This window comes from Populus euphratica, unplaced genomic scaffold, assembly GCF_000495115.2.
Source record: "Populus euphratica unplaced genomic scaffold, PopEup_1.0 scaffold693.1, whole genome shotgun sequence".
Taxonomy (NCBI): Eukaryota; Viridiplantae; Streptophyta; class Magnoliopsida; order Malpighiales; family Salicaceae; genus Populus; species Populus euphratica.
In genome coordinates this window covers 21,948-39,851 of record NW_011500566.1, presented here as the reverse complement: position 1 = coordinate 39,851, position 17,904 = coordinate 21,948, and the positions used below count along the sequence as shown (strand labels likewise).

Below are 17,904 nucleotides of genomic sequence, written 5' to 3'. Positions count from 1 at the left end.
TAACTAAGTAAATGAAAGGAAATGAAAGGCATAAACTTGATATTAATGAAAGCAAAACATAAGCAATACAAAGAGAGAAAGCAAGAGTATAATCTTAATCTGGAAGCCAAGATGCCTAAATACATGGTAAATGCCTTCTTTTATAGGCCAAAATTTGGAACTATTGATTTGATAAATAATTAATTAGTGGGTTGCTACTTCTTGACTTAATGATAATCCTAATCATCTTGTCTAAATAAAATGTCATTGATAACGTCAGAATTGGAACCAATTGTGCCATCAAAGTTCTAGTAAATTGTCTCAACTTTCCAGAAAAAAACAATGAGGTCATTTGGACTTCTAGAATTCCAGATATGGGTCAAACACTGAATAGTATTCAAGATACAAAATAGATTAAGACTTCTTCGTTGTTGTTACAATTTGGACTTGAAAATGACCTTTTTAAATTTGGAATCCTATGAAAGTTGTAGGCCTATGTCTTACCTTTCCATCCATATAAAATAGACCTAAATCTGAGATCTACAGCTCCAGATATGACCCAATTACCGAATAGTGTTCCAATTTGGATTGCACCAGCATCTCTTTTTTAAGTTTGGCCATCTCTTTATCCTTTCAATTTCAGTACTTAAACTTATTAATCAATCCTTTCATTTATGTGATCGACCTATATTTAAGATAAACATTTACCACAAATTGAAGATACATTATATTACTAGATATGTTATTATAAAATACACTTTAATTAAGGAGTTATTGATACTTCAAATGCAAAATGATGATATAAAATCTTGATAAAAATACACTTTTAAGTACTAATCATATACCTTTTATATTAGGCTTTTGAACCTTCATAATAAGGTCACACATGGATTCGACCCTTGAATGTTTACATGGTTATACCTTATATACTAGGCTATTGAACCATCATAATAAGATCTATTAATAAAGTATTTCCCTATATTTTTCCTCTCTCCATTTCACCGCTGATTTCCAAGACTATTTATATGGTTTTTTTTAGGTTTTTTTTATGGATTCACTTAAAGATTGATCAAAGTGAGATGGTTCTAGACAAAAGCTAATAGTTGAAAGCTCTTGTAATAGGCTAGTTTTGCAATTGTGATTTTGCTTTTAGACATACTTATTAGTTTTGCCAGACTTTGTGGGCAATATGTTATTTATAGCGTTTTGATCTTGAAATGAAGGCTTTAAAACCATGATAAAAACCTTTTAAAAAGCTTTGAGTGTGATCTTTTTTTTAAATAGGTGTCATGGTCAAGGTTGATTGAGTTAACCAATTTTAAGGATTTTCTAAAGTAACTCCAATGTAAACGTCAACAGAAACCATCTGAATTTGGTGTAAAAGATGTACAAACTTCGTTTAGATCCAACCATGCTCAATTTAGAGGTCCGTTGCTTAACATTCATTCATCAAAGGTGCCAACTCGATAAGTTTAGAATCTAAAAATATAAAGAAATTGATTGAGGACAAAATATTAATGACTTGTATGGAAGAATTAGGGTGTAAACGTCCAATTTCATGGGAATAAGGTTGTAAAGAGGGTATTTCTAAGTTGAATGGTAGTGATTACATCCTTTGAGGTGGTTGTTGATGCCACATTCACTTGTCTAAACTTGCTTATTTGATCATCCAAAATTACTAAGAAATAAGATGAACAATGGTTGAATAACATGTCGTCCAATTTAAACCTTAGAAATTAAAGTTTATTAATTTTGGATTTGACCAATTTTAATTTGGTCCCTACTCTTTCGATTCCTTTTAACTACACTTATAATTGTCTCCTAACTTCAATTGCACCCCTGCTAGACTCAAATATTAGCCCTAGAGCTTAGCGACTTTTACAGATGAGTCCTTTATTTTAAAATTTTAAAATTTCATCTTTAAATGACCACTAAAATTTCAATTATACATTTTATGTGTGGTAAAACATGGGTCACCTAATTTTTGAACCTTTGATCATGTGCCAGCTTTTGTGTTAAGGTCTTGACAACATATATATTGAATCAACTGACATTTTATCCAGCACATATTTTGGGAGTACATATACAACTAAACCATTATCTACACATACTTTGTTAATGATGCAATCCTTGCATCTCATGGTAATATATATAGGTTTGTGATGACTTTGTTCCTCCAACTTTAAGCTCATTTTCAGTGAAGTATATATAATTTGTTGTATGGATTCTTCTAATAAGATGCTTCACAGTCTTCTAGGCTATGTCTGCGGCCACATATGCCTTGTCAATACTTTTTATAATGCATTGTGGTAAGGCTTAAAACTTAGGATAAGAGACATCAAGGATATCCTGGCAGGGGTATTTTTTAACAATTCTACCATACTATACTTATTATGCTTTATCAGTTTTACAAATTCGTTAGCTTCTTCCTCACTCATAGTTTTGTTTATTTCTATAACATTGATGGAATCTAAAACTTTTTTTCATTTCCTTCCTAGTTCTTTAGGTGTAAAACACTTGTCACTTTGAATTAATTCATCAATCTCAATCAGGAACATAGGAGCAGGTCATTCAACATTGGTTTAGGATATCTGCAAAAGCTTTTTCTTGAATGCTGAGCAAGTATCAATAGAAGAGAGGCTTTAATGGTAGAAACCTTGTGTTATCCAAGGTCATGTACCAATTTAACATAGAACCGATCAAGCTATCTTGGAAGAAATGGATGAGCAACTATTCATAATGTATAACTTCTGTTATTTTATTGAAACAAGACCTCAAATATCTGTTAGGGTATTCTAGTTGTGCATGCTTGATAAATTATAGATCCCTAAAATTTTTAGGCATTACTATATTTGGCACCAAGTGTATCTCAGCTTTTTTAACCAGGTCATAAACACTAAATCCCTCAATCTTTCCTTTTAAGTAGCCTATTTATATTGTTGAAGAAGATTGGAGGATTTAACCCTGTGAAACCCCTCTATTATTAGATCTATTATGACTGTTACTTAAACAAGCACAATGAGACAACTCATTAGAATGCTCATTGTTCTTTGTGGTCTAGTAAAAGGATTTCCCCCCAAGTTTTATGAGTCAAGGATAACAGGAGTTTTTTATAGCAGTAACATGGTTGACTGCTAACTGGATGTCCTTCCTATACTATGTTTATAGGATTTGCTCAAGTAAGCTAGCTATCTAAGCTATATTAGTAGTGGGCCTCAAGGTGAGCCCTCTCTTTGTTTTCCATCGTTTTGTCCTGGTACTGTAGACTCTAGTAGGGGGCTTATATTTTTTAATGCTTATTTTATAAACATTTATAATTCATAAACATAAGTGTATATGAATATATGATTATGCATGATGATATATGTTGAATATGGATTACCTATTCCCCATGCTGATATATGTTCATGTTGATATATGGTCATCATTTTTTTATAAACAGGTAGGGTTTCGATCTTTTTATAAATATCAAGACAATTTAATCTGAGTTAATAGTTAATAAGAATACACTCATCGTAAAGAGATATTGCTTAAAATATTAGGTTTAAGCCTCTTTCAATAATACTTGATGAAAACTTTTACATTTAAAAGCTAGTTTACTCATCATTATTGTTTATAGGAAGAAAGGCAAAGCCTTTGTTTTCTATGTCCATAAGAAAAGCATCAGTATTAGTCATGCTTTGTTAATATCAGTGAACATCCCTTTCAACTTGTTAGGCATTTTGGTAGATTCTTCGAGCATAGATAGAGGCATAATTAATCTACTTATCCATGCTTCTTATCTTCTCCAAGAGGAACATGTAATTCTCATTCAGTTTAATATTGTTGGAGTCAATCATCTAGTTTTAGCTCTCGAGTAGTCCGTTCTTTTCTTCCTAATATTTTGCCTAAGCCTTTTTTTTCGAGCTATTTCTCTATTAGGTTGATCTCATCTCTTATATTATCCAAATCAGTTCTTAAGACCTTCACAGCCTTACCTTGAGCTTTTACTTCAACCAGCATCACATGCTTCTTGTATAACTTTTTATATTGCTCAATCCAACTTTCTAACTCAGCTTGGGCCATTAAAGACATACCAACCCTTCTTTGAAAATTGTTGAAATTAGTTTTCAAAGCCTTTAACTCAGTATTGGTTAGCATCCAATGTGTTTTCAATTCTTTTTGCTTTTGCTTAGCTTGTTTTTTAACCCATTTTTCTTCTTTTAGTTGCTTCTTTAAGGATATGATCTTCTTGTCCTTTTCCTCTAATTGCCATTCTACTAACTTTCTAAATTTCTCTTCAGTGTGTAGTTGTTCCTCGAGGGATATACTAATGGCTTTATCAGTGCCTATCTTCATTCATAGCTTTTCCAATTGTTCTCCCAACTCTTCCTCGCTGCTAATACTCTTTCTTTTAGTTGGTTTCAACTTTAAATCCAAGAGTCATAGGAATGGTGACTAGTGATAGATTTCTTCATATTGGATACTTTTCACTAGTTAATGAATCTTTCAAACCATTTTATTCCTTCTTAATGAATACTTTTCACTACAAAAATAAAAAGCATGATCTTGATCTAAAAACAAAAATATCTAAATGTATAGCAAATGCCTCCTTTTACAGGCTAAAATTTAGAACTATTGATTTGAATACTAATTATTGAGTGGGTGACCACCTCTTGACTTAGTGACAACCCTTATCTTCTTGTGTGAACAAAATATCATTGCTAATATCCGAATTTGAATAGATAGTCTTCATAAAAGTTTTGAGAATCTGTCTAAACTTTCCACCAAAAAAAGAAGAAGAATGAGCTCATTTGGACTTCTAAACCCCGAGATATGGGTTGAACATGAAATAGTATCTAGGGTATAAGATAAATTCAAAGTCCTCTTTTGATACTAAGATTTGGACTTTCAAATGGCAAAATTGAGTCTTAGATTCCCATGAATATTTTAGGCCTAAATCTTAGCTTTCTAGTCATATAAACCAAACTAAAACCTAAGATCTGGAGCTCTAGATATGACCCAATTACTAAACAGTGTTCTAGTTTGAACTGAATCAATATCTCTTTTCTAAGCTTAGCTTTTTTTTTTTGTCCTTTCACATTTAATAATTAATCACATCAATCAATTCTTTGAATTATGAGATATGTTTACATTTAAAATAAGCATTTACTATAAATTAAGCTATCATATATTAACAGACTTGTTATTATAAAACATGCTAAAGTTATAGAATTTAATGATACTTTAAATGTAATATGATAATATAAAGCCTTAATGAGAAAGCATTTTTAAGTACTAATCACATACATATAAAAAGATATTCACCAATTAGATATTACCTATTGTGTAAAGGATTGAGAGTTGTATAGATTATAACTTAGGTTGACATGTCTAGTTAAAATGAAAATTGTTTTGTATTTTCATTAATTGATTCAGCTATGTTGTTGATAATAAAATTATTATTTGTTTTTTTTCATATACATATGTAGCTTCTACTCAGTTTTGAAATGAAATTATTTCTTTATGTAGGATATTTTTGTTAGATTGCTAGTGTATGCTACATCTTGATAGGTTGTTTTTTTTGTTATATATCCATGAATTGTAGTTTATTAATTACAATTAATAGGAATTTGAATATGTGGTTATGTGTAGTGTAACGGGTTTTTCATGATGTTAGAGCTTAATGATTAGAACTTAAAAGGAAAAAGTTAGGTGAGAAAGCTCAACTATTATTACTGTGCTTATTATGATTCTGTCATGATTTCTTTATAGCTATCGAGTCTTGCTAGAGATATATCCATGAATTGTAGTTTATTGATTACAATTAATAGGAATTTTAATATGTGGTTATGTGTAGTGTAATGGGTTTTTCATGATGTTGGAGCTTTATGATTAGAACTTAAAAGGAAAAAGTTAGGTGAGAAAGCTCAACTATTATTATTGTGCATATTATGATTCTGTCATGATTTCTTTATAGCTATCGAGTCTTGCTAGAGAATTTTCTCTTCAAGTTAATTTATCTATGATGTTAATCATTACGATTAGCATATATCTATTACATAAATAAATATAATAGAACACAATAGGGATAGGTACCATGTCAATTGCATTGATGGCAACATTATCATACTTTTTTAATATCAATCTTGTAAGAATTTCCATATACATCACATCTTTAATACTTGTTACAAAGTTTAAATGCTCATGTATCTTTTTATGGTTGATGAATAAGACTAGAAAAAAATAATCAATGAAAGGTGTTGAAAACTCGGATAAAGTATCTTGAACTAAAGAGATGCTGCATATATTTTGTAATATTTGTATTGTCGGTATTGATAGAGGAATGAGGCCAAGTACTCATTTTAATAAGGTTGGATGGAAATTTATTATGGTTGTCTTTAAAAAGAAAATGAGTCATGCTATTAGTAAGACTCAACTTAAAAACAAACAGAATTGTGAAAAAAGTTTAGACATGCTAGCATCAAAACATCACTTTGCAGTAAATTTGATATAATGTTCAATAATTTTATAGTGACTGGATAATATGCTTGGACTCCATCTTCCAAAACTTTATTTGATGTTGATGCTATGAATCAAGGCACTCAAGATGTTAATGTTGATGAAGAAGAAAAACTAGAAAAAGGAAGTGATGATTTAGAAGAGGATATCATTTCTAACTATACAGACGATGTCTGTAAGTTGGTTACTAAGGTTAATATTGGAAACAATAGTACCACAAATAATAGTGGAAAGAGGAAAGCAAGAGAACAATATAGTGGGAAAAGCAGAAAGAAAATAAAAAAAACCTTATAGATTTAGAGCTCAATTACTTTCACATTAGGATCAACTACTTGATCGTGTTTTGACCGAGAATAAAAGTATAGATAAGATAGAGTGAAGCATTAGTGAGGTGATGTTGAAGGAGCATTTCATACGTGAAATTACTTTCAGTGATAACTTATATTGTTTTGCTACTAAGCATTAGTCTCAAAGGAACAAAAGAGAGATATAGGCGTTAATTGGAGATATTGATAAGAAGTATCAATGACTTTAAAAAATGTATCAGCAAAGTAAAAAATAAATCAAGGTTGATATTGTTTTAATGATGCTTATAGTTTTTATTCTATCCCTAAACAATTATCTCATGGTTCATCCAAATTTTTACTAATCAATTTTTTTTTATTTTTTTTAATTTGCCTTAACAACTAGATGTTATGAGAGTTTTGTTGTGGTGCCAAACGATGTACAAGTTTGGACTAATAAGATAACGACTCTTGAGGTTGATGTATTAAAGCATGAAGAGTAGTGTTGATTCCAGTGAAGAACAACGTTTCTTAATTTTGTGTTTGTTATGATAAAGTAGAAAATGGGTGGATTGAGAGTAGCATTTCTACCTCTTCCTTCTTATGCTAGCAATGAAGTTCACTATCACCTATAAAAACAAAAAAATCCACAAGTTTTGTTTATTTTGTTTTTTTTTTTTTAGATTTATATCTTCAATAAAGGCTGAAAAAAGCCAAAATTTGCTGGAACTTGTAATGGTAGTGTCAATAAATGGGAGTAACATGTAGTCATAAATGACGACTTATGTAGTGGATGCTATGACGACTTGGATGGCAAGTGACCCCCTGGATATGGTAGTCCACTTCTCCCTCTTCACGTCTATACCGGTAGTGTGACTTCATATTCCCTAAATCAAAAGATAGGGGCGTGGGAACATTTAGGATTTTTTTTTGTTTTCTTTGGCTTCTCTACAATTCATTACTGTCATTTGCTGTTATGAGGGAGGGTTGATCTTATTGTATGCGATGGTTGTTTGATTTGTTGAGGTGATGGTCAACTACTAGTCTGAAAGGGCAATAATAATGATCAGGAAGAGAAGATGAAGGTGCATAAGCATTTATTTCTTTGACTGGGTGAAGAGAAAATGATGGTGGAAAAAAAGGCTGGGAATAATGGTGATTTTTTGCAGAGATTAGTAAGAGGGCTAGAGAAGCTGAATGGTAAGCTATCTACTCTTATTAGATGATGAGTTATTTTTAGGTATAATAAGGGTTATTGATTATGTTGGATATGGTTACTGGCCAGGATAGTGGCGGCTGGCCTGATGAGTTTCATAAGAAGGCAGTCAATGCCGTCTCTCTAGTGTAGAGATAGGATCTAGGGTGTAGAGATAGGATCTAGGGTTTTTTCTGTTGTGTGGGAACGAGGAGAATATGTGTGACTATTTTTTTATTTTTTTGGTTTCTTTAAAATTTCTCCTCCCTTTTATATGTGTGCGTAACCACCTATTTATAGATGGAAATTTTTCTTTGGCTCTCAACTGTTAGATTTCAGGAATAAATCATAATCATTCATATGATGGTTGCTTTGTGAGAGGGTTTCCAATTTCCATATTGGTCATCTCCTTCCCACAATTACAATTAGAGCACAAAAAAATTAAATGCATCTTTTTTTTTTCTTACTTATGTTTTTATTTTAAATTCTTTGGAAAAGACGCGCAAACGATGTAAATATGTCAAAAACATATTTTTTGATTTTTTTTTGCTATTTTTTTATAAATTTATCAAATTTTAGGTAGTAATAAAGGTAGACACTATCTCGTTTCAAAATGATCTCTTGTTTTCATAGTGATTACCTTCATGAATGGGGGCTTAACATGTAGTTGAATGGTACATATACCAATCACTACATATCCAAGCACTTAATAAAGATTCAGACAATTTTATAAATTTAAACACTAATTAAAAGTTATAGAGTAAACTGCTACACCTCCACCTAGCCTGAAACTTCCATGTGTGCTCATTCTAGAGCAATATATCAAAAATAAACTAATGATGCATCAAGACATTCATCCACATCCAAAATGCATTCATGAGTAGGATAAAAAATGTTAAAGCATAAATTAAAAAAATTATAGAGAAATAAGCCAAAAACAAAACTTTAAACACATCAAATCATATAAAACACACAAAACCTAATCCAATACTGTAAAAAAATAAAAAGTTCCTAGTGGAATCGTCATTGTGTTGCACGTGCACACATTACATGGCGAGAAGTCAAGATCAATGAGTTGCTTTATAATTGTTTGATTCAGATTCACTAAGAAATCTAAACGAAATGGTTTTATATGAAATTCTAGGGTATTGAATTGATTCTAATTAAAAAAAATATTAATATTTCTAGTATATTTTATCTAAAATAAACTGCATTGTATCTTCTTGATATGATTTAAACAAAATTAGGATTCAAATTCACAAAGCAAAGCAAAATGATGAAGATTTGTTAAGACATTATCAAGAATTCATGCCCATTGTATAATTGGCCATTTCAGCTAGCGAACCATCTCTAGTAGCAAAATGATCAAACATGTTTAGCTATTGACTATTAATAATTCATATCCCGTATCCATGGCTATTAATGAAAACAAAATCCTTGATGTTCTTGAAGCATCAAAGCAATATAACAACGTTTATCTAAACCACAAATGTGGTGGTGATGACACTGTAGAAATTTGAGATCACATTGCGGTTCCTGAAGGAATGATTTGAAATAGCATTTTGTTGTTAACATAACCTTTGCCTATCTTATATTGTACGGGCCAACAAATAAGCAAGTTATTTTAGCCATAAGGGGGGGATTGACAAGTAAGGACTAAATAAAAAGAAACTGTTGTAATTCATGTCCAAATTCCAAAAACCAAGATAACGTGAAATACTATCATGGTGGGAAGTGGTGACAATTTTCCAAGGAAACAAGTTACATCACCACATCAATATTGAATTTCATGGAAAAGATGTTTTGATTCCTTTCTGTGATATTGGTTCAACGTTTCTAAAGTGCTTAAAGACCACGCGTGGAAAAATGTGGGATCAAACGGAGAATGCACTAGGAAAAAATGGTCAGACATGCATCCAAAGTTTGGTTTGGATCAGGGTAAAAAACATTATTGGTGGTTTTTGGGAACGTGTCCCAAAAAACGTTTCACAAGAAATTATTTTTTATTTTATTTTTAAATTTTTTAATACCAAAAATAATTTTTAAAATAAAAAAAATATTATTTTATTGTATTTTCCAGCAAAAAACATCATCACACATGCACACATAACATGACAAGTCGTCAGGATTGAGAAGTAACCACCTAGTTATTTTGTTCAAGATTATTAGGAGACTTGGGTGTTTGGTCTTATATGAAATTCTAAGATAAAATATTTGTTGTGACTAGAAAAGGTATTAGCATTCTAGTGCACCTTACCTCAAGTAAACTACATTATATAGTTTATATATGGTTTCAAGGTATTGATAAGTTCCTAACCGATGATCTGTATGTGGTTTAGAACAAGGATTTATGCACATGAATAAAGCTAGTATTTTAAATTTATTATGGGCTCGTATATCTAAATAAATTCTTGTGGGAAAAAAATTGTATAGGTGCCCTAACAGTATTTACGTATCTTGAAAAGCAGAAGGGTTTTTCATAATTAGTATATCATAGTGAAAAATACTTCCAATAAAAATTGATAAATATCTTAAAAAATTATAAAAAATTTCTAATCAACTTCTAATATTTAACTACCAGTCTACATATAGATTCAATATTCATATTAGAATATTAACCATTAATTCTCATAATAACATTTAAGGTTTTTACTATATTGGTTAAATTCTTATGAATTCAATAAACTAGTTGTTAAATCTAAAAAAACATATAAAGATATTTTTTGAATTTTTGTGCATATAAAAAGGGCTAAATCATGATATATATATATATATATATATTGAAGCCAAAATATGGTTTTTTTAAAAAAAAAAGATTTAGGTGTATGCACACCAAACAAAACACATTTTGTTTTTGTATTTTACAAAATGATAAAATGTTTTAGAAATTTTTAAGATTTCGATGAAATGCCGGTATTTTAATACTAGGTTAACATCTTACACTATAAGTCTATAGTCCTGATATTAAATAAAATTGCTCAAAAAACATATAAAGGACCCACATATAATTTTAAACTGGTCCTTGAAATTTTTTAGATTTTTTTGGAATTTATTTGGTGTCTGTTTGGCAAAAACCATTTTTTATTCAAAGCAAAACTATCAAAATAGATCTAAGGATATGTTTGCTAAACAACTTTATAAGCAAAATATTCCTCAACAAAATAGTAACCAACCAAACAAAACCTTAGTACCCGACTTAAAACAAACAATTAAATAAAAAACAGATCAAAACTAATAAAACATAAAATTTTTGAACAAAAACAAAGCAATCACCAAAAACACAATGAATATTCAAACTAAAACCCAGCAAACACAAATCACAAACCAGACAAGTTTTTATACAATCAAGGGCTTTATTTTGTTCATAATCATATGTGGATGAAGAATCAAGCATCTATTTTCTTTGATTAACACTCAAAAGCCATGATTTGATCAAAATATATTTCAGAAGTCGAAATAACCCTAGAATCTAAATGCATGATTACATTTTATGCATGTATTTTGGACCTAAATTATTTGCTAAAGATGACAAATTGACATGTTTGTGCCATTAATTAACCCAAAACAACTCGAAAACAAGTGGCTAAGGCAAAGTTCTTACGAAGAACATGAACTCATAATCTAGAACATTTCTATAATTTGAAGAATTAATGCCAAAACCTAGATTTGGCCTTCTAAGCCTTTAAACACACTTATTTTGGTCCTCACAAACCACATTACCAATACCAAGTATGGTTGAATCCAAAGAACTAACAAAAATCATCAAACCATCATAAACATGCATTACACTCCAACTTCATAACTGCAGCCTCATTGATAGCAAACAAATCAAATTTCAACTAAAAAATGACTTTTTAAACACTTCAAACCCCAACTATGTTCAAGAACTAAGAACACTAACAAAAATAGGAAAGGTATCAAACAACTACTGCCACCTTTTAATAGAATCCAAAACTTCCTTATTTTATCAAAATCAATCACAAATATATTGTCTTGACAATCATTAACATCAAGAACAACTCTAGACAAGAATTAAATAATAAAAACAATATTTTTACGTATTAATCAAAATAAAACTAGAAAGAATCATTACACTAAAATAAGTTAAGAAAAAAACATCAAAAGAGGTTTAAATATTAACAAAGCATGAATAGGCATGCCATATGGATTCCACCCTTGAGTTTTTACATGGTTATGCCATCTCCAAACTCGTTGACTATAGGCTGCTGTTTTTTCTTCCTTTTTCCTTCCTTTTTTCCCTTCACTTTCTGTATTTTCAAAGTTTGTTAGACCTTTTATGTTAGGCTCTTGAACATTCACAATATGGTCTATTAATAGAGTATTTCCCCATGTTTTTCATCTCTTTTTCCCCTCTGATTTCTAGGGGTATTTATAGGTATTTTTCCAGTTTTTTTGGTGGATTTCCTCAAAGATTGATCAAAGTTTAGCCTTTTAATCAAAGTGAGAGGGTTTTGAACAAAATCTAACAACTGGAAGCTCTTGTATTAAGCTGCTTTTGTAAAGGTGGTTTTTGTTTTAGGGGTACTTGATAGTTTTTCTAGACTTGAAGGGTAAGGAGATATTTTTGGACTTTTTATCTTGGAAGGAGGCTTTAAAATCATTGATAAGAACCCTTTGAGAAGCTTTGAGTATGAACACATGAAAAAATTGGTGATTTTGTTTTTTTTTTTTAAATAAATGCTATGGCCAAGGTTGACTACTTTTGAGACTTTGTTAGAGCAACTCCAATGTAAAATGTCATTGGAAACCACTTAAAGTTAGTAGAGGAGATGCATACCTTTTATTTAGATCCAATTTTACTCAATTTAGAGATCCGTAGCTTAACAATTATTCGTTAAAGATGCAGTCCAGAATTTAAAAATTTTAAAAAATTGATAAGGGACAAGATGTTAGAGACTTATGTGAAAGAATTGGGGTGTGAACATCCAATTTCATAGGCATGAGATTGTAAAAAGAGTGTTTCTAAGTTAAATGGTAGTGGCTAGATCACTTAAGGTGGTCGGAGATGTCATATTCATTTGCTTCAACATACTTACTTTCAATCATTCAAAGAAGATAAACAATGGGTGAACAAAACGTTGTTTAAGTTAAACTTTAGAAATTATGATTTTTTAATTTGAGATTTGGCTAATGTCAATTTGATCCCTACTCTTCCAATAATTTTTAATTACACTCATAATTGTCTCCCAACATTTAATTACATGCAATTACACCCCAGCCAAACTCAAATATTAGCTCAAAATTTTAGCACCTTTTACAAACGAGTCCTTGTTTTTAATATATTCAATTACATCCTTAATTGACCATTAAAATTTCAATTTCTTTTAATTTAGCTCCTGATTTGACCAATTTCTACCTTTGAAATTGCATGCCATGTAAAGGTTGATCTTTCGTTATGAGAATCTACAGTTAAGTCCTTAAATGACCTCTAGACTTTAATTTTTTCATAATTAAGCCCATGATTTAACCAATTAAACCTTCTAAAGTGTAATTTCAATTCTCAAACTTCAATTTCTTCCAATTAACACCCAAATTAACTCCAAAAACTTATTTTCCTTGTAAACATGTCCTCAATAAAATTAATTAAGCCTTTTAAAATTGTCATTGATTTCTTAACCATCTAATTTTTTATTTTTTATCCCAAATAAAAATATTTTCACCAATAAGATCTTTTGTTAGTCGAAATTAGGTTGTCAATTTTATCTATTTTATATATTTTAGTCCTCCAACTTTTTCAATATATGCTCTCTTATATATATATGCTCCAACTTTTCCCATTTTATCTTGGTCCTCCACCACCAATCTTGAATAATCTTCCGGGCTTTTTAATATGTATAACAACAAGTATTAAATACAACTTAAATGTTAAAAAAAGTTGTTAAAGTGTAATTAAGTGCCGTTTATTAGTGTTAAGACAGAATGAAGTGCGTTAGTTTGAAAGAGAACATGAAAAAACCAATGGGAACATAGTCATAAGCAAAATGCAGTAATGGTCTTTCCATGTTTCGTAGAATTCTTTTCATTCTTCCACACTGAAGAACATGGAAATTTTAATTAACCGAACATGAATGTATCTGCACTCCCTTTTTTCTCCACCTCTTTCCACGAAGGTCACAGCAAAGACTAGACAGACATTTTAGTCTAGAAGGGTACTTTTGAGCCAAGGCAAAGTCAATTAATTTAAACCAATTATGAAAGTCATTAGTGAAGGGGGAGGGCCGGGCCCATGAAGACTAAGCAAGTAAATGCACCCTTGTTTACTCTCCAAATGGAGGAAACCTGTTCTACATAGGCAACTTGTTCTATAAATTAGCAGCTAGAAAGAGTCAGGTTTGCGCCACGAAATTACTTGGTCTTTTTTTCCTTAGACCTTAAAGAAGAAGAAATGGGTTATCAGATTGAATCTGTTTTTATAATGATAGGCATTGTATCATGCCTTATCTCCGTTGCGCATGCTGCACAAGGAAATGCCGTTTTCTATGATCCTCCTTATACTCGTAAGTTATAAATCTCATGATTCCAAGAACTACGTTTGCATCTATTGACAGTAAATTCATATCTGAGTTGCCAATTACTACAGGGTTTTGTTTTCCTTTATCTTGTTATTTAGAAATTCTTGAGCACTAGTACATATTTTTTTCACAGTAGGTATAATATCCTTCCGCGAGTCTTTGATGATGAGCTAGTTCTTGTGGCAAAAATTGAAGCCTTCTCCGACCATGGTTACTAATCAATTTTTGTAAATACTCTTTGTATTAATTTTGCAGCCTCTAAGTGTTATGGAAACAGGAACAATGGAGTTATGGTTGCTGGGGTGAGTGATGCTCTGTGGAGTGGTGGAGCCGCATGCGGGAGAAAATACAGAGTGTCGTGCATACGAGGTACAAATGAAGCTCCAAAACCATGCAGACAAGGTAGTGTCGTTGTAACAGTTGTCGATTATTGTAGTAGAGGATGTAATGGAGTCATCAATCTTTCGAAAGATGCTTTCTCCCGAATCGCTGATCCTAATGCTGGCAAAGTCGTAATTCAATACGACCAGTAAGTGTAACTGTACTTGTTCCTTGCTATCTATACCATTATAAATCGGTGATGATAACAACAGCTAAAAGGTATTATTTGATGGTTTTTTTTTTTTTCAATTGCAGGGTTTGAAGACATAATTGTGGGAAAAAGTTGTTTCAAAGCCAAGCTGATCGTGATAGATCGAGTTAAAAATAAAATGGCTGATTATGGAACTAGTCTATTTCATGGGTGATGTACAACTTATGTAGAACAAAATAAATCAATCAATCAAATGAGAATCATCTCAAGTTTGAGACTTTGAGATTGCACTGTAGTTCTTCAAATTCTGCCCAAAAATTTGCGAGTGCATGTGAAATATATGAACTTAACTGCATGTCGTATGCGCTACAAACAGGGAATTACGCATACGAAGATGCATGAATGCACACTCTAATAAATATATTTACCATTTAATTACCTTAATTAGTTGTCCCTGGGACTGAAAAACAAAGGCTATGCACGTTGATACAGTTGCATAGCTCTGTATTGATCTTTAATCAAATATTAATCCCATGAAAACAAAACTGTTGGAGCTCCATTTACATATTTTGCTAGATGACATTTCTTGACTAGTGACGCATCTAGGATTCAAGAGTTGATTGACCAAGAAATATACCAGAGAATAGCACCAATATATGTGTGTGTGTGTGTGTGTATAAAGGACGAAATTTGGGATTTCCTTTAGAACCCATTATATTCGATATGGGTATCTACAGGGACGGGTTTAGGATACAATTTTAATAGGGTAAAAATAATATAATAAATATATAACTAAATTAATTAAGATTCAGAAAATCCAAAAATCATAAACTTCTAATATAAAGTTAATAAATTGACATATATTATGAAAAGATGCTTCATAAAATTCTTTTTTTTAATAATTTACAATTGCTCCCTCAAAACTTTATATACTGAAAATATTAAGGAAGCTCTCATAAAAAATTTTCTCTTTTAATTCTATATATACAAAGGACGAAATTTGGGATGCCCTTTAGAACCCATTATATTCGATATGGGTATCTACAGGGACGGGTTTAGGATACAATTTTAGTAGGGTAAAAATAATATAATAAATATATAACTAAATTAATTAAGATTCCGAAAATCCAAAAATCATAAACTTCTAATATAAAGTTAATAAATTTACATATATTATAAAAAGATGCTTCATAAAATTCTTTTTTTTATATAATTTATAATTGCTCTCTCAAGACTTTATATACTGAAAATATTAAGGAAGCTCTTATAAAAAATTTTCTTTTTTAATTCTTTTTCTAGTAATGGTTGATAGTTTAAAGGGGAAGAAGAAGCTGAATTCCAGTTTTCTCAACTTATTTACAAAAAATATAATTAATAAGCCTACATGTTAATTTTTGTTTGACTATTGATATTCTTGTACGCAATCCCAAACCTAGATTACCCTGAAAAATTAATTCAAAATAGAGCAATATGTAAAGAGGCTTCTCACAAAATTTCAACTCAATACAATAATTAGATTGAGAGTTATACTCGATAGCATATAATTGATCAGTAATTGATTTTACATCAAAATCCAAATTTTCTTATTCAATCATTGCTAAAATATATTTATTTTTTTCTTTTCATCATTTATTTTATTTATAGACATACTACAATTTCATGGTAATGTTATAGATTTTTAATCAAGGTTTACACCAACACTTTTTCATGCAATTCTTTCTTAACTTCTATTTATCATTTCCATTATAATTCCTCATAATTATATTTTTATTTTGAAAATACATCTTTTTAAAAACATTTCTAATTCTTATATTTATCGAAACTCATTACCGATTTCAACATGATATATACTTTATTTCATTTTTTTTGGATAAGTGCCCACATTGCCTATATGGTGGATACGTCCATGGGTATCTATATGGTCCAACAAGACTATCTATGGTTAAACTTTGTGTCTTCCCTAGGATATTGACCACAAGTTCTCTTGGACTAACCTTGCTATTGAAAGTAAACTGATTCTTGAAAATTAGTTGGACTGATCGATTGGTTGAGATAAAGCAACTGGGTGGAATAAGTTGAAATGATTAATCGTTTTAATCGGTAAAATATAATTTCAGTTCAGATTAGGATCTCCTTATAGTAGTTTAATTCCTTAATTATCTAGGATTTAATGCCTATAAAAAGGCTTGTAATTTAGCATTATTAAATAATACGAGAGACAGAGAAAGAGAGAAGCTAAGAGAGCTTAGAGAAAAACAATTAATAAAAGTATACCTTCCCTCAATCTTATTTTTGTTCTTAAGTATTTTACATTCCATTACTATTTTTTAATCTTCTACCATACTCATCCTTCTTTCAACAAGTGGTATCAAAGCTTGGTTTAATTATTTGACATGGCCAATCCAAACTTTCCACTTCAATATCCTAGGTTTACAAATAAAAACTATAAAACTTAATGTACTTGAGTAGACATTTGGCAAGGTTCCTAAAATGTATGAAAGATGATTGAAAAAGGTTTTGAGAAGCCTATAAATGGAGTAATGTTGACTTCAACCCAAAGAAAGGCCATGTAAAAGGCATGAAAGAAGGATCAATAAATACTAACAATCATCCATCAATGTTTGAATTATGTCATTTTTGAGATGGTGGTCAACACAACCACCACCAAGCATGAGAAGTTTTACAAGAATCAAATCAAGGAGCTAATAGTATAAGAAAAATGTGTCCACTAAAGTTAGAGGTGACTTTGAAAAGTTACATATGTTGGAATAGAAGAATATTTCAAATTCTTTTGCTAAAGTATTGGCTATATATAATCAAACAAAAAAAAATAAGGAGAAGATGGAATAGACAATGTGCTAAAGAAAATCTCATCCTTGC

The 17,904-nt window shown here is 30.5% G+C and overlaps 1 protein-coding gene across 1 annotated transcript; it reads left to right on the top strand.

Moving 5' to 3' along the window:
* The first annotated feature begins 14,301 nt into the window (after positions 1–14,301).
* Positions 14,302–15,379, top strand: LOC105115411 (EG45-like domain containing protein). The gene is made up of 3 exons (XM_011012289.1): positions 14,302–14,477; positions 14,748–15,021; positions 15,129–15,379. The coding sequence occupies exons 1-3, from the start codon at positions 14,366–14,368 to the stop codon at positions 15,133–15,135; spliced, it is 393 nt and encodes a 130-aa protein (XP_011010591.1). The 5' UTR covers positions 14,302–14,365; the 3' UTR covers positions 15,136–15,379.
* The last annotated feature ends 2,525 nt before the right edge of the window (positions 15,380–17,904 follow it).